We start from the raw sequence: 13,317 nt of genomic DNA, 5'->3' as shown, positions 1-13,317 counted from the left end.
ATATAGATAGAGAAATGAGAGAGAGAATGACAGATAGATAGAGAAATGAGAAAGAGAGAGAATGACAGATAGATAGAGAAATGAGAAAGAGAGAGAATGACATATAGATATAGAAATGTGAAAGAGAGAGAGGACGATAGACAGAGAGAGAAATGAGAAATAGAGAAAGAGCAAGAGAGAGAAATATAATAATAAAGTGTGAGAGAGAGAATGAAAGATAGAGACAGAAAGAGATAGATAGAGAGAGAGAGACAAAGCGAGAGAGAGAGAGGGAAGTGCCAAGTTTAGGGCTAGGGAGTCTCTAAAATGAAAAATATACTGTAAGCCCACTAGGACGAGTCCCTGTTAATGGGCCATCAACAAGCCCAATTAGGCCCATTAGCCACCCCAGTCGGTGCTTTCGTTCTCCCCAAGACTCCCTCATCCTCCCGTCGCCTATAAATACCCGACCCTCTCTTCCTCCTCTCACCTTCATCTTCTTCCCAGCTTCGCAGAGAGAGGGAGAGAGCGCGAGAGAGAGGAGCTTTAGGGTTAGGGTTAGGGTTAGGGTTGGGGAGCCATCAAAGAAGGGGGAATTGCCGCGGAGCTCTTTGATCAGCGGATTCTGCGGAAGCGAAGATTGCGAGCTGGGGGGATACCCCGCGGTCGTCTTCCTCGGCGAAGAGCATCGACGGATTCTAGGGTTAGGGTTAGGGTTCGGGTTGGGGAGCCATCAAAGAAGGGGGAATCGCCGCGGAGTTCTTCGATCCACGGATTCTGCATCGGCGAAGATTGCGAGCTGGAGATATCCCCCGCGATCGTCGTCCTCGGCGAGGAGCATGACGCCTGGGTCTGCGGAGATCCTAGCTCCCCCTCCCGGAGAACGCAGGGCATCGCGAGGCAGCGGTCGAGCCCCTCGACGCGGCGGCAACGCCGGGGGCGGCGGCGTTCATCGGCAGGAATGGGTGCCTCGCAATCCTGCTCCTCCAATCCAAGCTGAACCGCTCGGCCCTGCCGTCGAATCCGCCGCTGAGCCAGGAGTCAGAGCTCGCCAGCAGCAGCCCGGTCGCCGGAATCGACAGCACAGACCGCATGAGGGTCCGCCGCCCTCGTCTCCGGCGACGCCGCCCTCGGCTCGGCCCACGGCGCCACCGGCTCCAATTCCGCCAATTCCGGCCCCAATTCCGGTCGCCGCGCCGTCTGTGCCTCAGCTAGTGCAGGAATTGCAGGAGAAGCTCTCGAAAGGCGCGGTGGAATGCATGATCTGCTACGACATGGTCCGCAGATCGGCGGCGATATGGTCCTGCGGCAGCTGCTTCTCCATCTTCCACCTCCACTGCATCAAGAAATGGGCCAAATCGCCGACGTCCGTTGACCTCGCCGCCGCCTCGGCCGCATCTGCCGGGCTCAATTGGCGCTGCCCGGGATGTCAGTCCGTCCAGCTCACCCCGTCGAAGGATCTCCTCTACACCTGCTTCTGCGGCCGCCAGCGAGACCCTCCCAGCGACCCGTACCTGATCCCTCACTCCTGCGGCGAGCCCTGCGGGAAGCCCCTCGACCGGAGCCGCGACGAGGCCGACGATGGCACTCGTTGCCCTCACACCTGCGTGCTGCAATGCCATCCCGGGCCGTGCCCACCGTGCAAGGCGTTCGCGCCGCGCCGGCGATGCCCCTGCGGCAAGCAGACCCTCGCCCGCCGCTGCTCCGACAAGGCCTCGCCGCTCTCATGCGGGCAGACGTGCTCGAAGCTCCTCCTCTGCGGCCGCCACCGCTGCGACCGTGTCTGCCACACCGGCCCTTGCAACCCCTGCCTGGCTTTCCTCACCGCTTCCTGCTTCTGCAGGAAGAAGACTGAGGGCTTTCTCTGCGGAGAGATGCCCATCGAAGGGGAATTCTCCTCGGCCGACGGGATCTTCTCCTGCAATTCGACTTGTGGGAGGGCTCTGCCCTGTGGGAACCACCACTGCACTGAGAATTGTCATCCGGGTCCTTGCGGAGACTGCCTGCTGCTGCCCAGCAAGCTCAGAACCTGCCCCTGTGGGAAGACGAAGCTGACGAAGCCGAGGTCTTCGTGTTCGGAGCCCGTCCCGACCTGCTCGCTGCGCTGCAGCAAGCTTCTCCCTTGTGGAACTCACAGGTGCGAGACGAGCTGCCACGAGGGGGCCTGCCCACCATGCCAGACTTTGGTGAAGCAGAATTGCCGATGTGGGTCTGCTTCCAGAGAGGTTGAATGCTTCGAGACCTCGGCGAAAGACGAAGAGAACTCCTCGTCCTTCTCCTGCGACAAGCCTTGCGGGAAGAAGAAGAGCTGCGGCCGGCACCGCTGCAACAACCGCTGCTGCCCTCTCGTCTCCCACCTCTGCCAGATCCCCTGCGGGAAGAAGCTCCGGTGCGGGCAACACTCCTGCTCCTCCCTCTGCCACAGCGGCTATTGCGCGCCATGCCCGGAGACCATCTTCGTCGAGCTGAGCTGCGCCTGCGGCCGGACCACCATCCCTCCGCCGCAGCCCTGCGGCACGCCGCTCCCCTCGTGCCCGCACCCGTGCCGCGTCCCTCAGGCCTGCGGCCACGAGCCGGCCCACGCCTGCCACTTCGGCGACTGCCCGCCCTGCTCGGTGCCCGTCTCGAAAGCCTGCATCGGCGGCCATGTCGTCCTCAAGAACCTCCCTTGCGGCTCCAAGGACATCCGCTGCAACCAACTCTGCGGCAAGACCCGCCGCTGCGGCATCCACGCCTGCGCCAGGACCTGCCATCCTCCTCCCTGCGACCCTCCCGGCTCGAGCCTGGACCCGAGATCGTCCTCCTGTGGCCAAGTCTGCGGTGCTCCGAGGAGGGACTGCTACCACTCCTGTGCCGCCAATTGCCATCCTTCTTCTCCCTGCCCAGACCTGCGCTGCGAATTCCCCGTCCCCGTCTCCTGTTCCTGCGGTAGGAAGACGGAGACGGCGCCTTGTGGCGGCACCGTGGCTCCGAGGAGGCTTGCCTGCGACGAGGAATGCGAGAAGGCTGAGCGGCGGCGGGTCCTGGCGGAGGCCTTCGCGCCGTCGCCAAGCCTGGGCGAGAGCCCGGTGGCGCCGGAGCTGGACCTGGAGCTACTCAGGAGGGAGCCGCGGTGGGCGTTGGCTGTGGAGGAGAGGTTCAGGGCCCTGGTCCTTGGAAGGGCCCCGGCTCGTGGGACCAAGGTGCATGTGTTCTGCCCCATGGTGAAGGACAAGAGGGACGCCGTCCGGGCCTTGGCGGAGCGGTGGAGGCTCGCCGTCCATGCCACTGGGTGGGAGCCGCGGCGGTACCTGACTGTCAGAGTGACTCCCAAGACAAGGCCGCCGGTTGGCGGTGGCGGGAAGCCCGCCGGGCTGCCGGCCTTCAACCCGGCTTTGGACATGGACCCAAGGCTGGTGGTGGCCCTGCTGGAGCTGCAGGGCGAGGCGGACATCAGTGCGCTGGTCCTTCGCTTCGGCGGGGACTGCGATCTTGTCTGGCTGAATGAGAAGAATGCCCTCGCCGTCTTTGCCAACCCGGCGAGGGCGGTGACGGCCATGCGCTGCCTTGACAGCGGTACCCCGTACCGCAGTGCCGCTGTGCTCCCTGAGGGTGCTGGTCCATCTGCTGCGGCGAAAGGCGAAGGCCCATGGAAGAAGCATGAGGCAAATCCAATGGAATTCCCCGCTGCCGTCGTCGGAGCTTCGTTGAGAGGTGCCAAGGCTGAAGGCCCATGGAAGAAGCTCGTCACGAGAGAGGCAAATTCTTCTGCTGCCGCCGGAGAAGGTCTGGTGACGGCGGCGCCAAACCGATGGAGCATTCTAGAGGATGATGCCGTAGCGCCGGAGCTTGCCGCCGCCACTGCTGCCAGTGCGGGGCCGCTGCTGTCGGAGGAGGTGGATGACTGGGAGAAGCTCTCTGATTGAGAAGGTAGCCAGACTATTAAGGATTTTGGCAGCCGCAAAAGGACTGTTGAAGGGACTGGAGCTTCATGCAAGAAGCCTAAGGTCATCTTTGTCTAATGGATCTATGTCTTTTTCAGGCGATTGAAAGAGAAGGAAGAGAGCTGAAGAAGGGAGCTTGATCAGTGAAAGAAGATTACCGAACCAGGTTTTCTCTCTGCATCTTTCTTCTCGGCTGTTGAAAACAATGAAGAACCATAGATATATGTGAATATATATGTGCGGAAGATCATGGCCAGATATGAAAAAGAGTTTCATTATCTGTTTCAGTGTGGTCCACTCCATACACTTGAGTATACCATAATGTTATTAATCTTGCTTCAAGTGTTCCATCTAATTATATTGCGATTTGCATATACAATTCCACGAGTTTCCTCCAATGTAAATTTTCAAGTTTTTTATTCAATGATTACATTTATTTATTTATGGGCTCTTTGCGATGAGATTGATATTGTGATTTTGGAGCCATAAAGAGTGTGCGAATGTGAAAGTTAGAGGGTAAGGTGTGGTCAAACGATATTTTCTATGACCACTCCTACAGGTAATTGATCGACAGAGGGCACTCACAATTATAGCAAGAGAGACATGTTTGAAGGGCGGATGGTCTTCAATATTTAATGATGTAGTTTGAGATCAATGACTTCAAAAGGTTATCTATTCATCGGAAACTTTTTGGTAAGACTACCTTTAACATAGCTTTGAGGTTAATGTGATAAATTTGATTAATAAATTTGACATAATTTCAAGTTCTAAGATCGATCCCATTAAAAACTGGTAAATTTGATCAATGATAACATACTCTCTATCAGTATAGTTGTTTAAAACCAGAAGTGATCTTCATCCATCAAGATGTCTATTCTTTTTTATATTAAAAATGGTATATGATTTCTCTCGATTCAAATCATGGGTCCATCCACCAAAAGCCAATGAAAAAGAGCTGCATAACTTTTCTTTCGATATCAATAAAATCAGCTTCAAATATCATTGATGGCCCATTCCAACCTCCCTGAAAGCATCTTCTGGCCTGCTCCTGAAGCAAGAGGGGAAACACATAATAACTAATGACCAAAATAACCCTGAGAGGGGTCCAGTATCATATCAGCATACCTCCATTTTTATAATTGGCTTTAAAGATTTTTCTTTTTCCCTCTTTTCCACAGGCCACATTCCAGAAATCCTGATCCTGCATTATAGACCAAGGACCATAGCCGATGAAAAATTATTGCATAGTTGATGAAAAATTATTGGTGCCTGAAGGAGTTCAGAATAAACCGCCATGACTAGCAATCCAAAATGAAAAAAAATGGGGAGATGTAGAGAAAAAAATGAGAAGCTATGACAAGAGAGAGGTTCTCACATGAGATGGCCAGTTGGGTTGACTGATGAAGAAGCATCCTGTCAGAAGATATCAAGGAAATAATGAAGCTTCATCCCCATCATCATTAAGGGATACTGGACAACGATGAATTCGTCATCGTCATCCGAGTGGAGCTTGGACAAGAGCCATTGATGATGATGATAACTGCTGGGATGACAATGACCATGATGGCATAATGATCAAATGCTCTAACTTATCTTGGAAACTGATGGATGACGGGGACGGCTCTTGCAAACTGATTCTACCGGAATTTATGTGAAAGCGATTCGCTTGCTTCTCTTCAGTGGAAGTTTCATTTCCCCAGAATGTACTCTCTTTTTTGGCCTAATTCTTCTTCTGATGATCGATTCAACCTCTGATAAAAAAGATAGACCTTTGTTAGATTTCATCTCTTCAACAAATTTAGTAATGAGCATAACAGCCCCATTGTTCTGATGGAGAGAAGAACCTATGATTAGCCGACGATGACGATAACAATTCATCATTAGCCGATGCATGATGTTGACATTGTTGCTGATCCACGATCATCATCATCATTGAGACCAAACTCACTTATCAAGAACTCCAACCAAGAACTGTGAGAGACCAAGGCTTTCTCCATGTTTTCATCTACTGTGTGCCATGGGAGTTAAGTTCCACTGACAAGCGAAGAATAAGTGGCAAAGTCAGAAACCATTCCCTTCTCTTCCCTCAACTCCTTCAACTTCACGGCATCACAACCACGTCTTGAATGACCCTCCAGCAGCGAGTTATACGTCACGTCATCCGGCACAACCCCCAAACCGAGCATCTCACTCAGCAACTTATTGGCCTTCTTCATCTGCCCAAGTCTGCAGAACCCATTCAAGACTGAATTATAGACCACCACCCCTGGTTTCTTCTCCCTCCTCTGCATCTCCCTCAACAGCCCCAATGCCAGACCCATCTCTCCTCCCCTGCTCAGCCCATCAACAACCATGGTGGAAACGGCTTCGTCGGGGACGAAGCCGGCTCGGGTCATCTCCTCCAATGTCCTCGCCGCCTCGAGAGCTCGGCCCTCTCGGCACAACCCAGAGACCAAGGCGGTGTAAGCGACGTCGTCGAGGCTCACCTTCTCCACCATCATCTCTGTTCTTATAGCAGAGGCAGCCTCCAAATCCCCCTCTCTGCAGAACCCATCCATGAGAGTGGTGTAAGTGATCTTATCAGGCTTGATCCCCTTCCTCTTCATCTCGTCGACCAGCCGCCTCGCCGTGGGCAGATCGCCATTCACGCAGAGGCCATGGAGAAGAGCATTGTAAGTGATCAAATCCGGCGCCACGCCATTGCTCAGCATGTCCCTGTAAATGCCCATGGCTTTGTGAAGCTTCCCATGTCTACAATGTCCATGTATCAGAGTGGTGAGCATCACATTGTTAGGGATCACTCCTCTGGACTTCATCTCGAGGAACTGCGCCTCGGCGTCGTCGAGCCTGCCGCATCGGCAAAGCCCGTGAATCAAGGAGGTGTAGGTGAACACGTCAGGAGCAATCCCAGCCTCCTCCACCATCCTCCTCTTCAGCTGGAACCCTAATTCCAGATTTCCTGATTTGCAGTGCCCATTGATCAATGTGTTGAAGCTGACCGCAGTCGGCTTCGCGCCGCGCCGCGAGATCTCGTCGAACACGAGCTGTCCCTCTTTGATTTTCCCCTCTCTGCAGAAGGAATTGATCAGAATATTGAAGGAGGATACCTTGGGGGGGAATCCATGCTCCAGGATTTCTGAATAGAAGGCCCAAGCCGCGGCGGCGGAGTTGGATCTGATCATGAGCTCCAGGAGGCGGGAGCAGGCGCCCACGGGCAGGGGCAGCTTCGATTTCCTCATCAACCGGAGGAATTGGATGGCGTCAGAGACAAACCCGGCGTCGGCGTAGGCGACGACGATGGCGCCGAGGAACATCAATTGAATCGATTGTGGTGGTGGTGGTGGTCGCGGCGATGGTGGTGGTCGGGGCGAGGCGGTGACGGCCCCGAGGAACTCCGATTGAATCGATTGTAGTGGTGGTGGCGATGGTGATGGTGATGGTCGGGGAGAGGCGGCAACGGCGCCGAGGAACTCCGATTGAATTGATTGTGGTGGTCGGGGTGAGGCAGCGAGGAACACCGATTCAATTGATGATGAGGATGATGATGATAATAATGATGATGATGATGATGATGGAGGTGGTGGTGGTGGGGGCGAGTTGGCGACGGCGCCTAGGAACACCGATTCAATTGATGATGATGATAATGATGATGATGATGATGATGACAATAATGATGATGATGATGGTGGTGGTGGTGGGGGCGGGGGCGAGGTGGCGACGGCACCTAGGATCACCGATTCAATTGATGATGATGATGATGGTGGTCGTGGTGATGATGGTGGTGGGGGTGAGGTGGCGAGGGCGGAGAGGGCGGCAGAGAAGAGGGGGTGGGCGGAGTGGCGGCCTTTGCGGGAGACGACGGCGGCGAGGAGGGGGGCGGCGTGGGAGGGGAGGCGATGGCGGAAGAGGAAGAGGGCGGTGGCGAGGTAGGTGGGGAGGGTGTGGCAGAAGAGGTGGGGGGGGCGGAGGGAGAGCCAGTGGAAGAGGGAGAGGAGGGAGAGGGGGGGGAGGGGGGAGGGGCGGAGGGCGAGGAGAGAGAGATAGTGGTGGGGTTTGAAGGAGGGGAGGAGCTTACAGAGAGGGGAAGAGACGGCGTCGTCCGAGGAGGAGGAGGGGGATCGGGCGGCGGCGACGGCGGCGGCGACGACGGGGTCGGGCGGCGGCGGGGAGAACCAGGCGGCGGAGGAGAGGCGGCGCCGCCGCGGGCTGGCGAGCTTCTTCATCGCCAAGGAGAGGAGAGGAGAGGGAAAACGAAGAGCGTTTGGGGCTGTATTTATAGGGGCGGAGATCGGGGGGTCGGATCGGGTCGCAGTTTGCTCGGATCGAGACGCATCGGAGTTTGGTCGGGTTGGGTCGGATCGGGTCGGTTCGAGGTTTGGCCGGATCGAGACGCATCGGAGTTTGGTCGGATCGGAGTTTGGCCGGATCGGATCGAAGTTTGATCGGATCGAGACGCATCGGAGTTTGGTCGGATTGGGGTCGAATCGAAGTTTGGTCGGAACGAATCGGTTCGAAGTTTGGCCGGATCGAGGCGCATCGGAGTTTGGTCGGATCGGGTCGGATCGAGACGGATCGGAGTTTGGTCGGATCGGATCGGGTCGAAGCGAAGTTTGGTCGGATCGGATCGGGGTTGGGACGGATCGAGTCGGATCGAAGTTTGGTCGGATCGGGACGGATCGGAGTTTGGTCGGATTGCTCGGTGGGTTCAGTCTGGTCGAATTTAACTGTCGAACTAGGCGTTCGATGGGAGGAGAGAGGGAGAGAGGTGAGAGAGAGAGAGAGAGCGAGATGTGAGAGGAGCGAGATATAAGAAGAGAGAGAGGGGCGAGAGAGAAGGTTAGAGCGGTAGAGAAAGTCAGAGAGAGTGATGCAGGAGAGAGAGAGAAGGCGAGAGAGTGATAGAAGTAGAGAGAGGAGAGATAAAGTTCGAGAGAGAGGGCAAGAGAGGAGAGATAAAGTTCGAGAGAGAGGGCAAGAGAGGAGAGATAAAGTTCGAGAGAGAGGGCAAGAGAGGAGAGATAAAGTTAGAGAGAGAGGGCAAGAGAGGAGAGATAAAGTTCGAGAGAGAGGGCAAGAGAGGAGAGATAAAGTTAGAGAGAGAGGGCAAGAGAGAAGAGATAAAGTTAGAGAGAGAGATAGCAAGAGAGGAGAGATAAAGTTACAGAGAGATACCCACAGAGGAGAGAGAGAAAGTTAGAGAGAGATCCAGAGAGAAGCAGAGAGAGAAAGTTAGAGATAGAGCCACATAGGGGAGAAAGTTAGAAAGAGATCTAGAAAGAAGGAGAGAGAGAAAGTTAGAGTCAGAGCCAGAGAGGAGAGAAAGTTAGAGAGAGATTCAAAGAAGGAGAGAGACAGTTTGAGAGAGCCTGAGAGAAGGAGAGAGACAATTCGAAAGAGGTATAACAAGACAGATGGAGAGTGAGATATAGAGAAAGTAGAGAGGAGAGAGCAAGAAAGTTAGAGAGAGAGAGAGAAGGAGAGGGATAATTAGAGAGATATACAACAAGAGAGAAGGACAAAGAATGAGATAGAGAAAGTCGAGAAGAGAGCAAGAAAGTTATAGAATGCCAGAGAGAAAGTTAGAGAGAGAGTGAGACAGAAGGTCAGAGTACATGTTAATAGATAGAGAGAGAGCTACAGTTATTACGGAGTTCCACTCGAGAGCCATGTCAGCCTCACTCTTAGGCTAGACATGGGTGTTTTGTTCTCTTCGTGCAGTTTTGTGTGAATTGTTCGTTCTGTTCGGTTATCCGAATCCCGAAAACGAATTCACACAGAACATCACACAGATTGTGCGAATTTTTAGACATGTTTTTAGAAAACTCCACTATATTTTTTCCCTCTCCCTACTCCCTCCAAGGGAAGAGAGAGAGAGAGAGAGGTTTAAGGCGGGGCTTGCCTACTTGCTCTACTACGTTGACTGGTTCTTCTATGCGCATCACCAAGTCCGGCCTCGCGATGTCATGATGGAGCGCGTCCAAACGACATCAACGCAACGTCATCGCAGCCATCCTCGCCGTCAACAACATCATCGCCGCTCCGTGTTCAGCCCGACCGGCATGTCAAAGCATTCGTGAAGACGCCAGGGTTTAAATACCCCGGGTAATGCACGTCCGCTCAGGTGCTCGTGTTTTAATTTTTTGCTTTTCATTCGTCCGATTTCATGTTTCGTGCTTGTCACGACGAGTACATTGTACTCGTCGTGACGCGTTCGTATCGTTATGTTTTTCTTCCGTGTCTATATCCTTTCATATCTTTTATTTTCACATTGTTTTTATTTATCTAGTTTTATCTATGTTGTAAAAGGGGGGGTCATCTAATGGGCCTCCCTAATGGACTCCTTGTAAGGGGCCTATCATGGCCCTATATAAGGCCATGATGGGCACCACGTTCTTTTAGATCTGGAATTCTTTGTTTGGTAGTTGCCCCACGTCCAGATCTCGCAAGAAGAAGGAGAGGAGGAGGAAGAAGAGAGGAGAGGAAGAAGAAGAGGGAGCAAAGAAGGAAGAGAAGGAAGGAGAAAGTGTCTCACCATCTCCGTTGATCCACGGCGGTGCAAGTTTGTGCGTTTCCTCGTTGGGAGCCATCCAGATCCTCATTGACCTGGTATGATCCGCTGATCCGCTTGGTCAGTCCTATAGGCGACCGACAGATTAGCCTTGCAACATAGGACAGCCTTGCAACGCCGGACGGAAAGGGTAGTGAATGAAAAAATGTACTTCATTAGTCGCACGTTAGAGACGACAAAAGAAGAGCTGGTACATTTCATTTGTCAATCGGCCTCACCATGAAAGATTGCATGTAAGAAATACTTCATACGTCTGCTTCGATACATCGCATCGGAGGAGATATCCATTCCATCGACAAGGGTTGTGAAGGAAAAACTTTCAAGTTTTATTTTGAGTTGAAGAACAACATTCATGACCGATTGGAGAGTGTTGATAGAATGGCCGTCACTCTAGATTGTTGGACTTCTGTGAATCAAATCTCATTCATAGGTCTCATAGTTCATTGGGTAGACACATAATAGAAAATGTGTGAATGTGTCATTGCTATACGCCAGCTGGAGGGATCATACACTGGGAGTGCTTGAGGGAGGTTGTGTTGGAGGTTATTGCAGAATTTAAATTGAGCGCGAAGATATGTGCTATTACAATGGATAATGCTTCGAACAATGCAACAATGATGACGATACTAGAATGGGAGTTGCGGCCAGTGAATGCCCGTTTCACTGCAAAGAGACATGTCTTCTGTATTGCGCATGTGATAAACTTAGTTATGCTGGCTGGATTTAAGGCGCCACATGTCGTCGATGATGGGTCCGAGTCAACTTTCGTTGATGAAGTAGACCTCACAAACCTTGATGGTGTGTTGGTTGTAGACAAGTCCGATCTTCCTTCCTGTTATTTCCTTAGGGGATATTGTTCGACGCCTAAGAGAAGTGCTCAGCGCAATACGAGGATTTTCGAGGCAAGAGGCGACGTATTTTTCATACTGCAGACAGTTAAATATGACAAACACAAGGAGGATCCCGGTAGATTGCCCTACTAGGTGGAGCTCTACTTAAAAAATGCTATGCGGGTGCCTTGAGAAGAAAATAGTTATTGATATGATGATGTCATCCACTCTTAAAATACATACTTTACTTGACACAGAATGGGACCTAGTAGAGAAATTTGTTGACTTACTCAAACCACTCCTGCATGGTACCTCTATTGCTATTTAGAGCAAGGCAACGACTTCAAATGAAGGTATAGTTATTATCAAGGGACTGATGAGGCATCTTGAGCAAATGGTGTGGGAGTTTCAAACTCATCCATACTGATAGTTGGACACGCTATCTCCGCTAGGCAAAGGAATGCCTTAGCTAATGTATTTTCTGCTATGTCGGCGAAGTTAGAGAAATATGTGTCTGTGCTAACTTGAAACATGAAACAAGGGTTTCACTATCGGCTCTCTACTTGTTGCATCTATGAAGCTTCGTTTGATTGATCCACATGCTAAGAACGAGGTTTTATCTACTGTCTACACTATCATGGAGTCATATTCAGTATCCAGAAACTTTGGGAAACCTTCCACCAAACTATCTGCGCTATCAATAAATGCTTTCGTACAAATGGAGCTCCAAGAACTACTAGATCTGTCTATACTACCACATAGAGTTGATCCGATTGAAGAGCTCGACATATACACCCCCCCCCTTCCCCCCCCCCCCCCCCACAACATTTAGTACGGAGGTGTTGTATTGGTGGAAGACGACATGTATCATATAATGTGCATTGCTAGATTCAAATTTCTGATTGCTGATTGCTTTTATCCCCATAACAGGTCAGGTTTCTTATCCCGCATTAGCATTGGTGGCAAAGGAATTTATAGCAGCTCAAGCGACAAGTGTCATGTGTGAGCGTCTATTCTTAGAAGGGCGTCGTGTAATCAACTACACGTGATCTAGGCTCACATCAGAGAGCGTCAAAGTTCTGATGATGTTAAAGTCATGGTACAACAATGAAGATTTGAGAGCGGAAGAGGACGATGATGGTGATGATGACGACGAGCCATTTGTCCTTCGTGTGGATGCACCCACCGGTTAGACTCTCAGTTTTTTGTCTTCACCTAATGACATATACTATGTTATTGTTCCTTGAATGGTGTATTGATTATTCATTTATTTACACATTGAGTTCAAAGTATTATTTCTTATGGACAATGAATTACATTTGGCCATCCAAGGTTTATGATCTTATTACCATCCTTTTGTGAACAAAAATCATGATGATGGTGATGGTAAAATATTTCATTTTTTCCTATTGCAGTTTAGTTGGCCAACACCCACTACTGATGACGAAGATGGAAGAAAACCGCGAGCTTGATGCGCGACTCCTCCAGCCTTCATGTGGAAGACTAATCCTCCATCCAATGTCAAGACTACTCTATCATTACTGTGTCTTGGATGATTGTTCACTCATCTTTCTCACAGATTTGGATCTGTATTTTTTGAATTTTAAATGGGTCATGACCCTCATATCTCTTTTCCTTTTCTACTAATGCTTTTTGGTTAGCAATGGTGACAATCCTAACCTGGTAGATGGGGCAGTGGAAGAATGATAGAAGAAGACGATGAATACACGGAAGACCACGACGTCAATCATGGAGGTTGGAGTCATGTTGAGAGCAACCATCTCTCCAAACGTCACAATCCGGTAAGGAGATTTTTTGGCTAACCATGAGGTTCAGAACCAGAAATCAATCATATTCAATATCTCGTGTTTTATCTATCAATCATTCTAACATCCTTTTTTATTTCTGTCTATTGACATCCTATCGATTTATCTTTCTAGCATTCTGTCCGTATGTTCAGAAATTCACTTCAATTTGCTTTCATGCTTCATGACGTATTGTTTTATTTTAACGAATT

At 51.2% G+C, this 13,317-nt stretch overlaps 2 protein-coding genes and 1 long non-coding RNA gene across 5 annotated transcripts; 2 read left to right on the top strand and 1 right to left on the bottom strand.

The window, feature by feature from the left end:
* Positions 1-496: 496 nt before the first annotated feature.
* Positions 497-5,643, top strand: NFXL1 (NF-X-like 1). Of its 2 annotated transcripts, XR_013581067.1 has the most exons (3): positions 497-3,888; positions 4,001-4,068; positions 5,081-5,643. XR_013581067.1 is itself a non-coding variant. In XM_078573356.1 (2 exons), exon 1 carries the CDS (start codon positions 819-821, stop codon positions 3,882-3,884), a length of 3,066 nt encoding a protein of 1,021 aa, XP_078429482.1. In that variant the 5' UTR covers positions 497-818; the 3' UTR covers positions 3,885-3,888; positions 4,001-4,344. The 2 variants fall into 2 exon arrangements, 1 of the variants encoding a protein (XP_078429482.1); XM_078573356.1 differs by lacking the exon at positions 5,081-5,643 and having other exon boundaries at positions 4,001-4,344.
* LOC144701637 (uncharacterized) lies at positions 4,777-8,494 on the bottom strand. 2 transcript variants are annotated; one of them, XM_078573358.1, is made up of 5 exons: positions 7,978-8,494; positions 5,747-6,971; positions 5,278-5,653; positions 5,028-5,103; positions 4,777-4,950 (listed from the first exon to the last, which is right to left on the bottom strand). In XM_078573358.1, the coding sequence occupies exons 1-2, from the start codon at positions 8,358-8,360 to the stop codon at positions 5,927-5,929; spliced, it is 1,428 nt and encodes a 475-aa protein (XP_078429484.1). In that variant the 5' UTR covers positions 8,361-8,494; the 3' UTR covers positions 4,777-4,950; positions 5,028-5,103; positions 5,278-5,653; positions 5,747-5,926. The 2 variants fall into 2 exon arrangements, with proteins under 2 accessions (XP_078429484.1, XP_078429483.1); XM_078573357.1 differs by having other exon boundaries at positions 5,747-8,195.
* Positions 8,495-8,611: 117 nt separating this feature from the next.
* LOC144701638 (uncharacterized) lies at positions 8,612-12,856 on the top strand. Its single transcript, XR_013581069.1, has 3 exons — positions 8,612-10,004; positions 12,231-12,488; positions 12,716-12,856. It is a non-coding gene; the product is annotated as an uncharacterized LOC144701638 (long non-coding RNA).
* The last annotated feature ends 461 nt before the right edge of the window (positions 12,857-13,317 follow it).

Source organism: Wolffia australiana, chromosome 4 (genome assembly GCF_029677425.1).
Source record: "Wolffia australiana isolate 7733 chromosome 4, ASM2967742v1".
In the NCBI taxonomy this organism is placed as follows: domain Eukaryota; kingdom Viridiplantae; phylum Streptophyta; class Magnoliopsida; order Alismatales; family Araceae; genus Wolffia; species Wolffia australiana.
Note: the sequence above shows the minus strand (reverse complement) of the source record. Positions and strands in the feature narration are given on the sequence as shown.

Bases quoted from the DNA above. Each gene is read 5' to 3' on its own strand.
- LOC144701637 (XM_078573357.1), bottom strand. From the start codon at position 8,125: ATGAAGAAGCTCGCCAGCCCGCGGCGGCGCCGCCTCTCCTCCGCCGCC.
- NFXL1 (XM_078573356.1), top strand. From the start codon at position 819: ATGACGCCTGGGTCTGCGGAGATCCTAGCTCCCCCTCCCGGAGAACGC.